Source organism: Actinia tenebrosa, unplaced genomic scaffold, assembly GCF_029948245.1.
Source record: "Actinia tenebrosa isolate PJP-AT-01 unplaced genomic scaffold, QUT_ActTen_1.0 PGA_scaffold2__45_contigs__length_23673736, whole genome shotgun sequence".
NCBI classification, from domain to species: Eukaryota; Metazoa; Cnidaria; class Anthozoa; order Actiniaria; family Actiniidae; genus Actinia; species Actinia tenebrosa.
Genome location: NW_028292579.1, coordinates 704,649 through 719,948, shown reverse-complemented (window position 1 = coordinate 719,948; position 15,300 = coordinate 704,649). Strand labels below are relative to the sequence as shown.

Below are 15,300 nucleotides of genomic sequence, written 5' to 3'. Positions count from 1 at the left end.
TTCGAAGTAATCAATAACTTGTTTATTAGAAATACATTTGATAAACAAAGCTGTCTTCTAATGTACGCATAACTTACGGTTTTGCGCGTGATTAATGAGCACTGTAATACTGACGGTAGTTTTATTGCTAATTCATCAATCACTAACATCAAGCACAACAAAGCATAACCACCTTAATTTCCTCGTGCATTAGAGCCTCAAACTAGGTCGTATTACACGAGACGATTTGCAACGGAGATTTTTAGCGCATTAGTATTACGTTTAAAGTTGTCTTCGTGTAAGAAGACGCGCGGTTACTATTTTGAACGATTTTTTGTTGCAGCAAAATGTTGCAAGTTTTTGAACGACCTTCAAAACTCACAACAATGTTGCCATCGGTTTGCGTGGCCGCGCACGCAATTTTTAGCGCAACAATGTTGCGCGAAAATTCGTACATTCGGTTTCTTGTTGCTAATGCGGCTTTGTTGTTTTTTGTTATTGTTATCGCTGTAGTTGTTGCTCTTCTATTCAAGAGAAAATAAGCTAGTACATTTTCTCTTGTCCTTACTGATGTTGTTTTCTGTTGCAGTTATTGTTGTTGTTGTAAAAACCTATGTTTAACCATTGACCATGATCATGAATTTCCGACGGTTTAGAAGTCATATCGTGGTAAATAAGAGGATATACGACGCTCAACCATTGGAAATTTGTCTTTTACTACAAAGGGAAAAAACCAGTAAGTTTGAAAGAAAAACTGTTTCAAGCGCACGCTGGCTCCGTACGCGAACGATTCATAGTGCGTTCTCGCAAGTTGTTGGTCTTCTTATTTACCATTCTTTAAATCATTTACATTGCTTGTAGTATACAGTATTATTTTCGTGTCTATAATCACGAATACCATGTTGTCTGCATCTGAGACTTCGTCATCTGTCTAGTCATCATATTGTTTTGTGCACTTGGGATATCCTGTTGGTTTCCCCCAAGGCTCGGCATTGGTACCGGTGTGCCGTCACCCTTTAATACAGATATGCATTTCCAGTTATCCAAGTAGTTGGCTGTTGGAGAATAAAATCCCAACACCGTCAATATTTTTGGAAAAATTTCCACTTGAACACGAGGCTAGACAGTCCAAAACAATATTTATTCAAATTGGTCGCCATATTTCGATTTTGTGTGTAGTTCAGTCAAATGTTTACCTTTCCATAGCCTGACACACCCATCGTCACCTGATGACGCCAAGATTGTACCAGTGACGTTCCACTCTACCCTCCAGACCTGATGATTTTGAACAGTAACGTTTAGGCAGCAATGAGATATGACTAAGCTAAAACTAATTTGGCCTGTGACCTCTGACTGATTGGCCATTATTTTAAGCCCTGGTAGAGTTTCTGAATACCCTTTCCTCCCCAGTGGAGGAGGTTGGAATGGGATTATATATTATAATTGGAATCTCTGAGGAGGGTATATTGTGTAGTTCTAGAAAACACCAACACTTAGTAAATAAATCTCTATGTATAAATCACTATCAATATCAAGATATTTACCTGTGATTCATGGTCACTGAACTGTGCAACAAGACTAATATCTAGTTTAGCAAAACCACCTCCTAAATTAGAAACTCCTTGATCTGAACTGAGTGAGAAAAAAACAACACAAAAATCCATTGGAATATCATAGCATCAGCGCCTAAATCTTTAAATCCATGCATGTATGCATAATTGGGCAATAGAGAGATTTGAACAGAAATTCCAAGGGGTGGGGAGGGCCTCAGAAGGGTATATTAAAAGTGAACTTCCAGAAAATGCCCATATCTTACCAATGGAGGATTGGAATTTCCAAGGGGTGGGGAGGGTCTGAGAAGGGTATATTGTGTAGTTCCAGAAAATATCCATGACTCCAGCATGAAGGGGGACTGCAATTTGCAAGGTGTAGGAAGGGTGCAACATTGTCTTCAGACCCTACAGACCTCAGATAAGATACTTACCCAGTTGGCATCAGTTTCATGATCCTAACATCCTTTGATGCAATGGCTAGAAGATGATATGACCTTAAGAAACAACAAAACGTAATAAGAAAAGTAAATGGTTTGAACCCAGGTGTTGAAGTTTGTTGTGAAATGTGATCATCCGTGTGAGTGTAGTCTCGAGAAAGACTGTCGTTGGTGATGACTGACGTTTCGACAACCACAACAAAGTTTAATAAACAACAATATACTACATGTAGGTCTAATAGACTCTTTTTGAGTTCCATACATATGTATTACCGCTGTGTTTCTTGATTACAGACTATTTGCTCAGGCTTAGCCTCGATTTTGTGAAGAATATTCACGTTTTCCAGTCAAGGTCTGTCAAGTTTCAAAGTGTTCGTATTGTTGAACTTGTGCATTCTTTACTTTACCGTTGGTATTTGCGAGTAATTAGACACTGATTCGAGGCTACACCTGAGTAAATGAGTCTGTAATCAAGAAACATAGCAGTAATTTGGAACTCGAAACTGATCTATTGGTCTAATTCTTTTTTAGAAAGTTCATTCTGTATTAAGGTGATTGTAGAAAATGAATTGTACTATCAAAGCTATGTAACAATAATTCTCTCCCTACCTTCCTAGGTTTGGTGAGAATGCAACATCGTGGACGGCATCAGTAATAGCCATTAGCGTCTCCACTCTTTGCCATTTCCTGAAAATCCAACAAATTATCATAATCTTATGGTATCGAGAAAATCTGGACCTATTGAAATTACGGCTTTTGTCTAGAGGTAAGCATACATGTGTCAAGATGAGTCTACTGTCAATAAATAGTGAATAACAATAATAATTTTTTTAAAAATTGGCTACAGCAGGCTGATTATTTTGGCAGCTTTCGCTGATGTGGGCCTGATTTCACTCACACTCACTACCACTACAGGGGCAGATCCGGGATTTTACAACAAGGGGGGAGGGGGCTGGATAATTTCTTAGCTTTTCCCATGAGGGTAGTGACACCACAACAGCTTTTTGCCAATTACAGTGGGCCCTGTAGAGTTTAGCACAGGCACCAAAGATGTTCGCCACCAGCGTCTTCAGTCGGGGTCTTTTACGTCTGCCTTATGCAGGGTTATATAGTGAAGACAGACGGGGCCTATGGTTTTAAGTCCTTGTCCGAGAAGATTTGAAGGTCTAACCATTTGTAGGTGCAATTACAAAGGCAGCAGCTTCTCCTCAGTTATTTTAAGACCCGAGTGTCCGGCTGAGGCTTGAACCACGACCTTCAACACAACAGACTGACGCTCTTACTAACTGAGCTAATCTTATTCAAAGCTCCTTCAAGGTCTCTATTCTCCATCAGAGTTCAGAAATTTCTTTAAGATATTTCTTTTTGATTGTTAACACCTCTTAATAGGGGTATGGACACCCATCCAATCCACCCCCCTGTATCCGCCCCTGCACTATATCTACTCTTATGAACACACACCACTCAACTCACATGTTGACTTTTTTTTACAGAAAGAGAAAAACTGGAGAAAATACTTGTGGCAAGGGAGAGAACAACACATCAAAAAAAACCAATTGACACGTGGTGTCCACAGGGATGGAACCAGAGACCTGACCCGTTGGACTCACAGCAGTGAAAGACGATGCGTTAGCAACATTTGCCGTCATGCCACCCAGCTAAAGAATGCTTACCTGTCGTTATCATAGTATTCATGTATCTGAACCTTTCCTCCTGCGCTAGGATTAGTGTCATCACTACCAACAGCTAACATAGAAGCATGATTCCTGTGTAAACAAATCAAGTTAGTCGTGAAGTGTGATCGTCCAGGTGAGTGAAGTTTTGAGAAAGACTATTGTTGGTGGTGACTGTCATTGAGACAACCTGAGCGGAAGTCATCTTCAGAGTCCAATGAGAAAACGAAAGACATTCACTGGTATTTATAAGTATATTTGTATATATTTTTTTATATTTATAAGAACCAATTTATTTTATTATGTGTATATATTATAGGTCAAAAAAACTTCTTTCACTAGCCTGAACAGATGTAATGTTTTTAACTACTTTGACAATGTGAAGACTAAATTTATGATCAATAAGAGGACAGACACATTAAAAACAATGTCTAATTGTTTTTTACAACAACAAAAACAATAAAAACTACTCATTTTTAGTGATCAAAACAACCAATGGAAAGAGAGCGCGCTCGTTGACGTCAGCTTTATCTGTATGTCCTCTTATTGATGATAAAAAATAACCAATCAGCGCACAAGAGATTTGTAAGATATTGTAAAATCTTTGTTTGAGTTGTATCCATATTCATGTGTCTTCTCATGTGCAACCGTTAAACAAAGAAATAATACTCTAGGGATTGACACATGGTCTAAAATGGGAAAACATTACACCCAAGTTAAAAGACATCAAAATCTAAGCAGTTTTGATGGCCCTTTCCTTAAGTCAATTGAAGCCCTAAAATCTCAAAATTGAAGATTACAAGGGAAAAGCCACAGGATGATTACTGTACCTTGATAGGTTCCAAGAAACACAACTGCAGCTGAGTTTACACTGGATCTCATGCTAAAAACAAAAGCACTTCATTAGAAACTTAGAAGGATGCATTCATCTTACAGTTGCTAGAATATAATATTGTTAGTGGCTTTAAATAACAGCTAAACAGTATTTGCCGATCATGATCAAAGGCCAAATAAGTTTTATAACAATAATAATAACTTTATTATTCATATAGCGCATTATATACAATACTTTAAAGCACTTTACATTAATAACATACATAAAACAAATATAATATATAAAAAATAAAATGAACTGAAAAAAAATATTTACAATAATTATGTGTAAGATGTTCATAATTTCAATCTAAAACTTATGGAAAATACATATAACTTAAAAATAAATAACATTAAATAAATAATTTGCAAAACAAAATGATGTGAAAATTGACCAGCTAAATGAATGCTGTAGAAATACTAAATGTTCAAAAAAGATAGGTTTTCAACTTTTTTTGAATGTTTTTATATTCTGCTCACATCTGATGTTATCAGGCAGGTTATTCCAGAGATAAGGCACAGTAAAGCTAAAACTTGGGCCTCAGTTTTATCTTAGTCATACCTCATTTCAAGCTAAACTAGTCACTTTTACTAGTCAAAATAACTGGACTGGTTACTTGTCAAAATGACTGGCAAGGCAAAAATTTGACCCCTTCCCATTTCTGACAGGACATTGTCCGATGTCCTGTAGTTATTTTAAGCCTTGCTTGTCACACTTATTATTGATTTATTCTAGATATCAAGGAAAACCTTTACCTGTAGTGACCACTGGCTTAGATTCATGATGTCTGGTGCTTCATATATCCTCACAGTCCCATCTTTGGAACATGTTGCCTGTTATTTATGAATTAAAATATATATTTAGTGATGTTAAAAATAAAATAGAATAAATAAATCACTTAAACAAAACACTCAATATTTATATTGCCTTTTATGTATGGAAATAGCAAATACAAATGTTACTCTTTTCACTGTTGGTCACAATATTAATATTGCTTGCCTTATTCGATTGACCCCAGACTAAAATGACATGCAGGTATGTAGCTTTACTATACTCAAAATGGATGGATGGATGGACGGACGGATGGACGGACGGACGGACGGAGGGAGGGAGGGAGGGAGGGATGGATGGATGGATGGGTGGGTGGTTGGATGGATGGGTGGGTGGGTGGGTGGTTGGACGGATGGATGGATGGGTAGATGGGCAGATGAATGGATGGATGGAAGAAGAAATAGAGTGCTAGACCACGGCCATCATCTTTCATCATGTAACTAGCCATACTAATCTAAAGTAGTAAGTACATTACATTACTCTTACCAGTTGTAATCCCAGGTGATGGGGAGCAAATTTGACATCTGTCACTGACGTCCGACTGTCCACAAGAGATGCACGCTTTACCTACAAAAGATGATAAGATAATAAATACATGTACAACTACTTATCAATACAGACACAGGAAAATTTCCAGAAAAGTTTTTTTTACTTACCCAATGACTTTGTCCATGTGTCAAGGTATGATTTGACCCAACAACTGAAAACCAGTTAAAATAGAGTTTAAATAAATGATGAGGCCTTGAATTAATTAAATTATGAGGGCAAGAATCACGGGTGGTGAAGTAGTAGTTGCACTCGTTATAGCTATTACGCAGTGTCACGACTAAGACCGTGTGCGTGTAGTTTCTAGTTTAGGTTTTGAGTTAAATAAACGACAACACAATGCAAGATGTAGCTTGTATTGTTTTTATCACACAATCCGAAAAGGCTGAAAGTAAGGGATTTTACGCACTCGCCTCTCACTTCTGAGTTCTCAGGTTTGATTTCTGGACTCGCCATCACATGTGAGTGGAGAGTTTATTGAGTTTCTCCCTTAATTCAAGGGTTTTCTGCAGGTTGCCCAGTTTTCCTAAGCAGCTAAATTGCATTGATATCAATCTTTTTGATGTAACTGTGTCCTGACTTAGACCACTTTACAGGGCTTGAAATATATTTTTTTTTAGCCTGCCATAGTAAAGGAGCATGGTAAAAGGAGGTCATTCCAGTAAATTTTGTATGTCATTTTTTTATTTGCCAGTTCATAGTTATTTGCGCCTGCCAAACTTGAAATTTGGCATGTCATTTGGCTATTGGCAGACAGCTATTTTGAGCCCCGCTTTAGAGGTTGTTTCACAGTTAGAATCAAGCTTAACTGAGTCAAATGTTGAGCTTTGGATAAACTTATCTCACTTGATTATGTTTGGCCCATGAATATTCTGACATTTACTCCTGATCTGACTTTATGAAGCTATCTCATACCTTGTTCTTCCCAGATGGCTACAGTTCTGTCAAAGGAACAGGATGCGAGAACCTGACCAAACTCAGGGTGTGCCCAGGTGACTTTCCACACTGAACCAGAGTGAGTCTGTAACAAATAAAATAACATTTATATACTGTAGCAGGGCTTAAGATAAGGGGGTGTCAGTTGCAGGTCATGATGATAGTCCATATTGTGAAGTTCCAAAAATTATCCATACCCCCTCACAGAGGAATTTTTTTAACACACTCCCCCCCCCCCCCTACTCCCAGAAATTCCAATTTTCTTCCATACAAGCTCTGTAATTTTTGTGCTTTCTCTGACCCCCAACTCTTCGGAAATTCCAACTTCCAATTCCTCTATGGGGTGGGTATGGATAATTTTTGGAACTACACATTATAGTTTTAGCTCGGACATACTGTACCTCTGGCTGAATGTTACTGGTCAAAATTACCAGCAAGGCAAAGATTTGAACAGACATGTTCCAATGCTGGACAGACATTGTCCAATGTCAGGCTGTTATTTTAAGCCCTGTATTGAAAACCATCAATAGGAATCTTTTCTAATAATATATGCCCAAAATCCTTACTGAGAATTACCTAATGTTTTCCAATATGTAGATCCCAAAGTATCCTTGGCTTATGAACTCTATGAAGAGGGATTGAAATTTCCAAAGGCAGCACTTAAATAACTGGACAATGTCCAGGTGAGGAGGGTCTAAGCATATTTTGTGATGTAACTTGCTTATTGCAAACCACAGGGATCCCAATACTACATTTTAAAATGACACAGGGTACCCAAAACTATTATCATGCATACAAACAGCATCAACAACACAAAATATACTGTAAGAATAGATTGGTGAGAGTCTGCAGTCTTCAGAAACAAAAGGTATCTAAGGAGAAAGGTGTTTGGTTCATTGAAGTTTTGATATATTTTTACTTCCGGTAAATTTTGCAGAATTTGGCCAATTATTAAGTATGAATACAGGGATAAGTAAATTGCAAGCAAGAGGAATACATTATCGACATTTTTACCTTCCAGTTTCCCGTGCATTTCCACTCGCCATCTTCACCAAGATCCCAAACTTTCACACTTTGATCACTTGAACAAGTAGCCATGCGCCTTCCATGGAAGTCATATGACACATCGTGGATCAAATCCTTGTGTCCTGCTGATATTTCTCTCGCTATGAACATGACTACGATCTCTTTTAAGATTCAGAATACTAAGCACTCGATTTAGATGCTTGAAGCTTGACTTATTAGTGATATTTTGCAAGTTTTTGATCGTTTTTTTAATCTTTACTCTTTGCCCGCCATTTTGTTGACCGTAAACTCGTGGGAGACTGGGACGAGGGATTGATTAAAGAACTCACGATTTTTCACGAACTTATTCCGAACAACCCCGACATTTTATAACAAAAGAAAAAGAATGGAAGATATAAAAAATGAATAAAGAAAAGTACTGAAATAAAAGAATGATAGTAAATAATCAAATAAATAGCTGCTAATTAGCTGTTTTTTAATCTCTTTTGAGACTTTAGGTCAAGTAAAATAGTAATCAGTCAATACTTACTCGAAATCTCAGATCCTCACGAACTTATTCCGAACTATCCCGACTTGTTAAAAATAGAAAACAGACATTTAAAAAACTGAAATAAAAGATAGAAATGCGAATGATAAAATGAACTCTCTGCATTTTGTCTCGGTTAGGTAAAATATCCATTCTAATGCTATTTGGGGCTTCATTTTTTAGCCATTATATCGTATCCTAGATATTTAATCCAGCTTTGCGGTTATTGCGCGCGGGCTCGGAAGACCCAAAGGTCTTCTAACTGGACGGGACACACGAATATTATTTTATTTACACATTTATACCCAGAAAAACCACTTTATACAACAAGAAAGACGAGTTTGGACTCACCATTCTACACCTCAATCAATTAACTTGACCCTTATGAAGTTTTTGGAAAGTTTAGTGGAATATTTTGTTGGCATTGGAAAAAAAGAAAAGTTGCGTGCCTCGAGAAGCCTGAATAAAAAATACAAGTTAAAATAGTTGAAATTTTGATATAAAAGACAGTGGATATTCATAATACACTTAAATATGGCTTCAGTTGTGGTCTGTGCTTTGTTATTTCGTTGGGTTCTTCCTCTTCTTCTTCTTGGAGGTAAGTTTTTCTGACCAAAGATTATTTATCGTTGCTGTAATTTGTTTTGATGTGTGTTGAAATATGTCGACCTTAGTTTCGTAATTCCCTTCGAAAATCATAAAAGTAAAACTATTGGAAATAAAAGTTGGGTTATAGAAGAGTATTTTAATTCAATTTAGTGTTTTAAATCGAACACTCTCATTATAAACATTACTGATTGACGAACTCAAAAATTGCTGGAAAAAATTTACTAAAAATATTCACGTAAAAAAACTGAATTTTTTTACTTCATTCATGGTACATTTGCTATTTTTCCACCTCTTGTTAAGAAAACTATCTTTCAAGTGCTTTAGAATGCGTATTTTTTAACCCTCAAAAAGAAGAATGGGTTTTTATATTCAAAGAAAATATAAGTTATGTTTAAAGCTTATAAATGTGTAAAAGTACCATTTCTATTTTGTTTTTGTTTTTTGACGTAATTCAGAGAATATATTATTCGAAAAAAACCTTTTTTTAAGAATGAAAATGTTCAGAAAACAAGTTTAGCTCTTAAAAAAATTAATGGCGAGCATAATTTCAATACAGTATGCAAATTTTTCTTTATATGGGCAACTCTTCATTCAAGTGGTAAAATTTCTTTTCCTTTTCGATTTTAATTTGATTGATTGTTCTTTTCCCCAGCTTCTTGCATACGAATTAATGGTTTCTCATTCATTTACTTATGCTGTTTGCTCATTATTCCACTTTTGCCTAATCCTACGCGAAAAAATTTTGGACGTAAGTATGCAAACTCATTTATTTAGTGACAATACTTAAGTCCAGACAATAAGATAATTTAATTAATATAATTATTTCAAGATGTTTGCTTTCCATAGTGAGTAGACTTAACCCACTGTTTTCCCATTTCCCATGTGTCAATCCCTAGTATCATTTCTTTGTTTAACAGTTGCACATGAGAAGACACATGAATATGAATACAACTCAAACAAAGAATCTTATTCTCAAGAGAATGACACATGGTCTGAAATGGGAAAATATTATTCCTTGATGGATTAGGTCTTTATGCAGCTCAAGTTGTTGCAGTAGTATAGATTATAACAAGAGTCTTTTAGAACACGACACCAGTGTAACCAAGGAAACTGGAGCGATTAGCAAAATTGTGTAAATTTAATACTGAATTTGCTTATATTTCAAACATTCTGTTGCAGAATGAATGCTGATATCCTCATACATACGTATACAGTCCTTTGACTAAACATTGTCATTGATCGGATCATCCCTACGCACCTAGACCGAAAAGGATAACGTGTAAATTATCCAGAACTTGCGTCATCCAAACTGCTCACCAGTTTAAATATTCGCTATATGCTCGAGGCATGGTTTTAGCAAATTAAATGGGATCGAAAAAAGCAAGCTCAAGACGTGTTAGATAACATATGCGGCAGCTAGTAACTGTGAATTAATTATCCCCATGATCCTTTTCGGTCTAGGCACGTAGGGATGAAGCTGATCAAACAACAACGTTTAGTCAAAGGACTGTATACTACCAGTCTAGGCACAACACCTTTTTCTATCATGTTAAGACTGTCTACTCTTTAAAATAAAAAGAAGTTTTTTTACTAGTACTTTTTTTGTATGATTAAAATACACTTTTTTATCCAGCGCTGTTTTCATAAATACATATTGGTTGTGTGTTAAAATATTTAGCTATTCAACCTAAACAAGTAGAAGTTTTACATAGTACGTACATTCCTTACTATGTACAATGGGCCTTGAAGGGGCACTTGGATGAAAACACCCCGATTTTTGAAAGTCCAAATAATTGATTTGAGGATAATTTGACTCAATTATAATTATGTAAACCAGATAAGTGAAAATCTTAGCCTGGGAGCCACTTGCAGATGAGAAATTTTGGCTCAAAAGCAAAAAGAACAATAGGGTTGAGTAAATGACATCATTTACTCACAATTTAAATGCTGAATAAAATTGATAATTTTTCCCGCCACTTTTGACTGTGAAGGAAACATGTTGCTTGACTACTATCTGGGCCATATAGATAAGCTTAACCAAGTTTCAAGTCATTTCCAATTTTCATTGATTTTCATCCAAGTGCCCCTTTACTGAAAGAAAAGAACACATTTGTACATAATTGTGGCTAAAGGCGAACTCAAAATGGGAGTATAATGAAATGTTTATTACATGTTTCATGACATTTTTGAAAAACAGGTTTAAATTATATATTTATCAATGTTTGAAAGAATTGTGGAATATTTATTTGTCATTGTCTTTTTTCCAGCTTGTGGTCATACAGGGAACCTTCAGAAAGCCATTTTAGGTTTATCTGTTATTGCTATTGTGGCTCAAATTACTTTTCAAATAGTTCTGGCAGCCATTCCACCTTATGGGCATTTTCTACCTAATTGTAAGTAAATAGGCAATAGGTAGACCTCTTTATGTCGGGCATAATGTTTTCCCATTTCAGACCATGTGTAGAAGACACATGAATATAGATACAACTCAAACCAAGAATCTTATTCTCAAGAGAATGTAATGTGGTCTGAAATGGTAAAACATTATGCCCAAGGTAAAGAGGTCCATTTACCATGAAGCATGGTTGACCACATAGGTAGAACTCCAACAAATAATCTCTTATTCTCATTGGAATGACACATGGTCTGAAGGTGAAGAGGCAATGGAGCCTTCTCAAAATTATTGTGGATGCGAGGCCAAACAAAAAAATAAGTGTGTTTCCTGTTGCATGAGAAAAATAATTGGGGTCGGTAGGTCAGATTTTTTTACTGATACAACAGTGGAAATGAGCTTACTGGGAACCCTGTGGTGCATTTGGGAATAAAAAAAGTATCAGGGTCAGCCAAAATCGGCAAGAAAATTAGGATCAGTCATGCAACAGGAATTTTTCACTAGAAATTAGATATCATTAGATTAAAAATAATACTCAAGGGAATACCATCTGATATTCAGAAAATGTAATTTCCACGTTCCATGGGTACGTAACTCATGTAGTATTTCATTTTATGATTATTGACAGGTTCAACATATGAACAGCTTGCCAGAGAAATAGGCTTGAATAGGTAAGGATGTATCCGTTACTAATATAATAATTATGCTGAATACATGTAAAAACAAAGCAGTCAACTAGATATAGGCTGACGCAATCTTGTCTGAATCCTCTATAACAATAGATATATAAAAAGGCTTCACAGCAGTAATCTTGTAGGTCGTTAACATTTTTACCATTTAACCCTAGTACAACTAGCCGTTTTTATTATTGTTGTTCAGGCCCATAAGTTAGTTAGAAAACTGTAATAGATTACTGTACATGTATTGCATTTCCCTCTTGAAATAAAGTTATTTTAAATTTTAGTGTGCAAAATAAACCTGACTTGACTTGACTTGAATATTGTATTTTGCACAGGGCTGTCAACTGTCCCGGATAAACCGGGAGTCTCCAGATTTTGGACTGTATCTCCTGGTCTCCAGATTAGAGTCTCAAATCTCCCGGATAATCCCCGAAGCTGACCATTTCTTGTGAGACTCAACTTTCACAACCACAAAATTCCGATTATTTTGTATTGTTTGTGTTATTTTACATCACTAACAAAATCAAAACGTTCCTCATATACTGTTCTTGCAAGCAGGCCATTATAATAAAAGCAATAATCTGATTTGTCAGAAATAAACCAATCACATCAAATGTTACAAAGCGAAAGATGTCTTTTCGCGTGCTTTTTGACGTGCTGTTACGTCATGTCCCTTCCCTATCAATTCTCCAGATTTGAATATCTCAGGGGTTGACCGCCCTGATTGCATGAAACCAGTCCATAAAGATTAAATTGTTTCTGATACTAATTATTATCTGTTTTTTCCTCAGGTTTGATGCAGTGCCAGCCTACACTGTTGTCCGTTACATATTACCAGATGTAGTTGTCTTCATTACTTCACTGTCATGTGTCTTGTGCTGTAAAAGACTGGCTTCTTCTCCTGTTTCTCGTGCTGCAACTCCAAAAAGCCCTCAAAAAGTACTTGCCGTATCACACGAACCAACCACAACTGATAATATAATGCCTTACGTAATGGCTGCCATGCTTCTAGCAGCTGGAATTATTCAACCATCTGTCATTTCAGTGATCTATTTCGTGACATTTCTTGGCCTGGGTACGGTATGGGCCTGCCATAAAGCTGTGCGACTGCGGCACAGGAAGGCATTTGCATGTATTAGACTAATATTAATGATATATTCTGGTCTACATGTCCTGGTGCTATATTTATACCAGTCGCAGTTCTTCCAAGATGTCTTGCCTCCTCAGCGTCTGATTACTAGGTATAAGACTGGTATATACCAAATCTATCACCTGCAGTAACCTCTCTGCACTTGGTTGCACATAAGGCCTTGATACATACTACATACATTAGATATTACAAGACATTTATCTGTCTCTTTGGCCAATTTTCTCCGAAACTTCCAATAAGGAGAAATATGATGCATATTTGAAATCTTTTCATTTTTGATTTTTCTTAATATAAAACTTTGCACATTGTTTTTCAACTTTTGTTCATTTTTGTTCAATTTCATTTTTGCCACTGTTGACTATGTATGCATGTTTCCCATAGCAACTTTTAAGTTGCTATTAAAATAGCTACTGTACTCCTACAAATTACAATTAAGAATTACACTGCTCTTGACCAATCAGAATAGACCATAGCTCCAAATCATTGCTGTGTTCCTAGATTACAGACTCATTTACTCTGGCTTAGTCTCAAATCAGTGTCTAAATATTCACAAATACCAACAGTAAAGTAAAGAATGCACAACTTCAACAGAGTACAAACACTTTGAAATTCCACGGCATTTCACTGAAACACATGAATATTCTTCACAAAATACAAAATCAAGGCTAATCCTGAGCAACTGAGGACTCAAAGCTGCAGTATTGAGTAATTTTATTGTGCATACTATCATTGCATTAATGAGAATGCAGACCTACTCTTCATATTATTGTCCATTGTCATTTATTTTATTGCATATTCATTGCAGGTTATTAGGTCTTGTTGGTATTGTCTACACAGACTGCAACCACCCACAAGTATTGCATGTTAAACAGAATATAGACTGGCCACTTGTCTCTTGTCCAGGGGTGATTCTTCTACTTTACTGGCTGCTGGCAACAGAGACAAGAATCTACTTCACTACAACTGTAAGTCAGACAAATTTTTATGGGCACTTAAATGAACTATAATAGTTTTTTTTTGTTCTGTTCAATCAAGATGACTGTATGTACTTTCAGGAAATACAGCTATTTAAAAAAAAGGCTGTTAAAGCTTTCGTTGCATGTGACATACTGTACGAAGCCCAAAATGCATATGCATGAAAGGTCATAATGAACCCCACCCCCCCCCCCCCCAGGTTATATGTATGCATAATATGTATGTAATGTTGAAGGGTTAACTCTTGAACCAAACAACTCTGTTCTAACATTGTCTTAGTTTAATCTTAGTTGAACACTTTAAACTTGCCTAACCTGCTAATCTTGCTGACCAATTTCACTCAGTATCATCATTTTAAACAACCTTTAACAACAACAATCTAAGAGAAATCTTTTCCTAAACTTGAACTTAATCATGTAATCATGTTCTTTATGACCAGCTGATACTTGTTGGTTGAGAATCACCAGCCTAATGGCTTACTTTACCAACACTTCACGGTCACTTTATTGAGAGTTGCCCAATGGTCAATTGTGCATTGGCTGTGGCCTACCACAAGATACGAAAAAGCATTCGTGGACTATCACCCTGGGGGGTACCCTTGCCCGTTTAGGGTAGGATTGTGTCGCTGAGCCCTCTGAACCTTGACCCTGTTCCAGAGTAAAATCACTGAAATTAATACCCTGTTCCAGAATAAGATTGCTGAAAACCATACCCTGTTCCGGTATTGCGAAAATAGATACCCTGTTCCAGAGAGGAGAGAGTGTGATTTCATATACCCTGTCCCAAAGCAGACATGATTTTATATACCCTGTTCCAGAGTAGAATCGCTGAAATACATACCCTGTTTGGCGGCATGTACCCAAATAGCGAATATAGGGGAGTGCCCCCTCCCCCGGGACTATCAGCTGTGCGTTGGCTGTGAATCACCTCAATGTTGCACAATGCACGAATGACTGTCAGGCAATATTGACAACTGACCCACATCAGTTTGACATGAAATACATTTTTACCCCTTTACTCTATAGTGTATATCCATGACAAAGTTTATTTCAGTACAATTAACTGCTAATTACAAAGTCTAGTCTTACTTTGATTCATAATATAATATAAACT

The 15,300-nt window shown here is 36.5% G+C and overlaps 2 protein-coding genes across 3 annotated transcripts in view; one reads left to right on the top strand and one right to left on the bottom strand.

Annotated features, from left to right (window-relative positions):
- Window positions 1–104: 104 nt before the first annotated feature.
- LOC116303968 (nucleoporin SEH1) lies at window positions 105–8,279 on the bottom strand. Its single transcript, XM_031713606.2, has 12 exons — window positions 7,844–8,279; window positions 6,809–6,914; window positions 6,004–6,047; window positions 5,834–5,914; window positions 5,272–5,349; window positions 4,473–4,525; window positions 3,643–3,735; window positions 2,579–2,656; window positions 1,964–2,026; window positions 1,524–1,611; window positions 1,176–1,254; window positions 105–1,034 (listed from the first exon to the last, which is right to left on the bottom strand). Exons 1-12 carry the CDS (start codon window positions 8,003–8,005, stop codon window positions 868–870), a joined length of 1,092 nt encoding a protein of 363 aa, XP_031569466.1. The 5' UTR covers window positions 8,006–8,279; the 3' UTR covers window positions 105–867.
- Window positions 8,280–8,627: 348 nt separating this feature from the next.
- Window positions 8,628–15,300, top strand: part of LOC116308208 (piezo-type mechanosensitive ion channel component 1) — a 51,486-nt gene continuing 44,813 nt past the window's right edge. For both annotated transcript variants that reach the window (XM_089034485.1, XM_089034484.1), the window contains exons 1-6: window positions 8,628–8,979; window positions 9,643–9,738; window positions 11,258–11,383; window positions 12,011–12,053; window positions 12,854–13,303; window positions 14,018–14,177. In XM_089034485.1, coding sequence (XP_088890611.1) covers window positions 8,916–8,979; window positions 9,643–9,738; window positions 11,258–11,383; window positions 12,011–12,053; window positions 12,854–13,303; window positions 14,018–14,177 — 939 coding nt within the window. In that variant the 5' untranslated portion in view covers window positions 8,628–8,915. The remainder of the gene's footprint in view (window positions 8,980–9,642; window positions 9,739–11,257; window positions 11,384–12,010; window positions 12,054–12,853; window positions 13,304–14,017; window positions 14,178–15,300) is intronic.

What these genes read in the sequence shown, in the direction of transcription:
- LOC116303968 (XM_031713606.2), bottom strand. Translation starts at nt 8,005, where the DNA reads ATGTTCATAGCGAGAGAAATATCAGCAGGACACAAGGATTTGATCCAC. An exon ending in CACATGGACAAAGTCATTGG is followed by an intron (nt 5,915 to 6,003) that starts GTAAGTAAAAAA and finishes CATCTTTTGTAG; the next exon opens with GTAAAGCGTGCATCTCTTGT. An exon ending in ATCACCTGGGATTACAACTG is followed by an intron (nt 5,350 to 5,833) that starts GTAAGAGTAATG and finishes CATAAATAACAG; the next exon opens with GCAACATGTTCCAAAGATGG.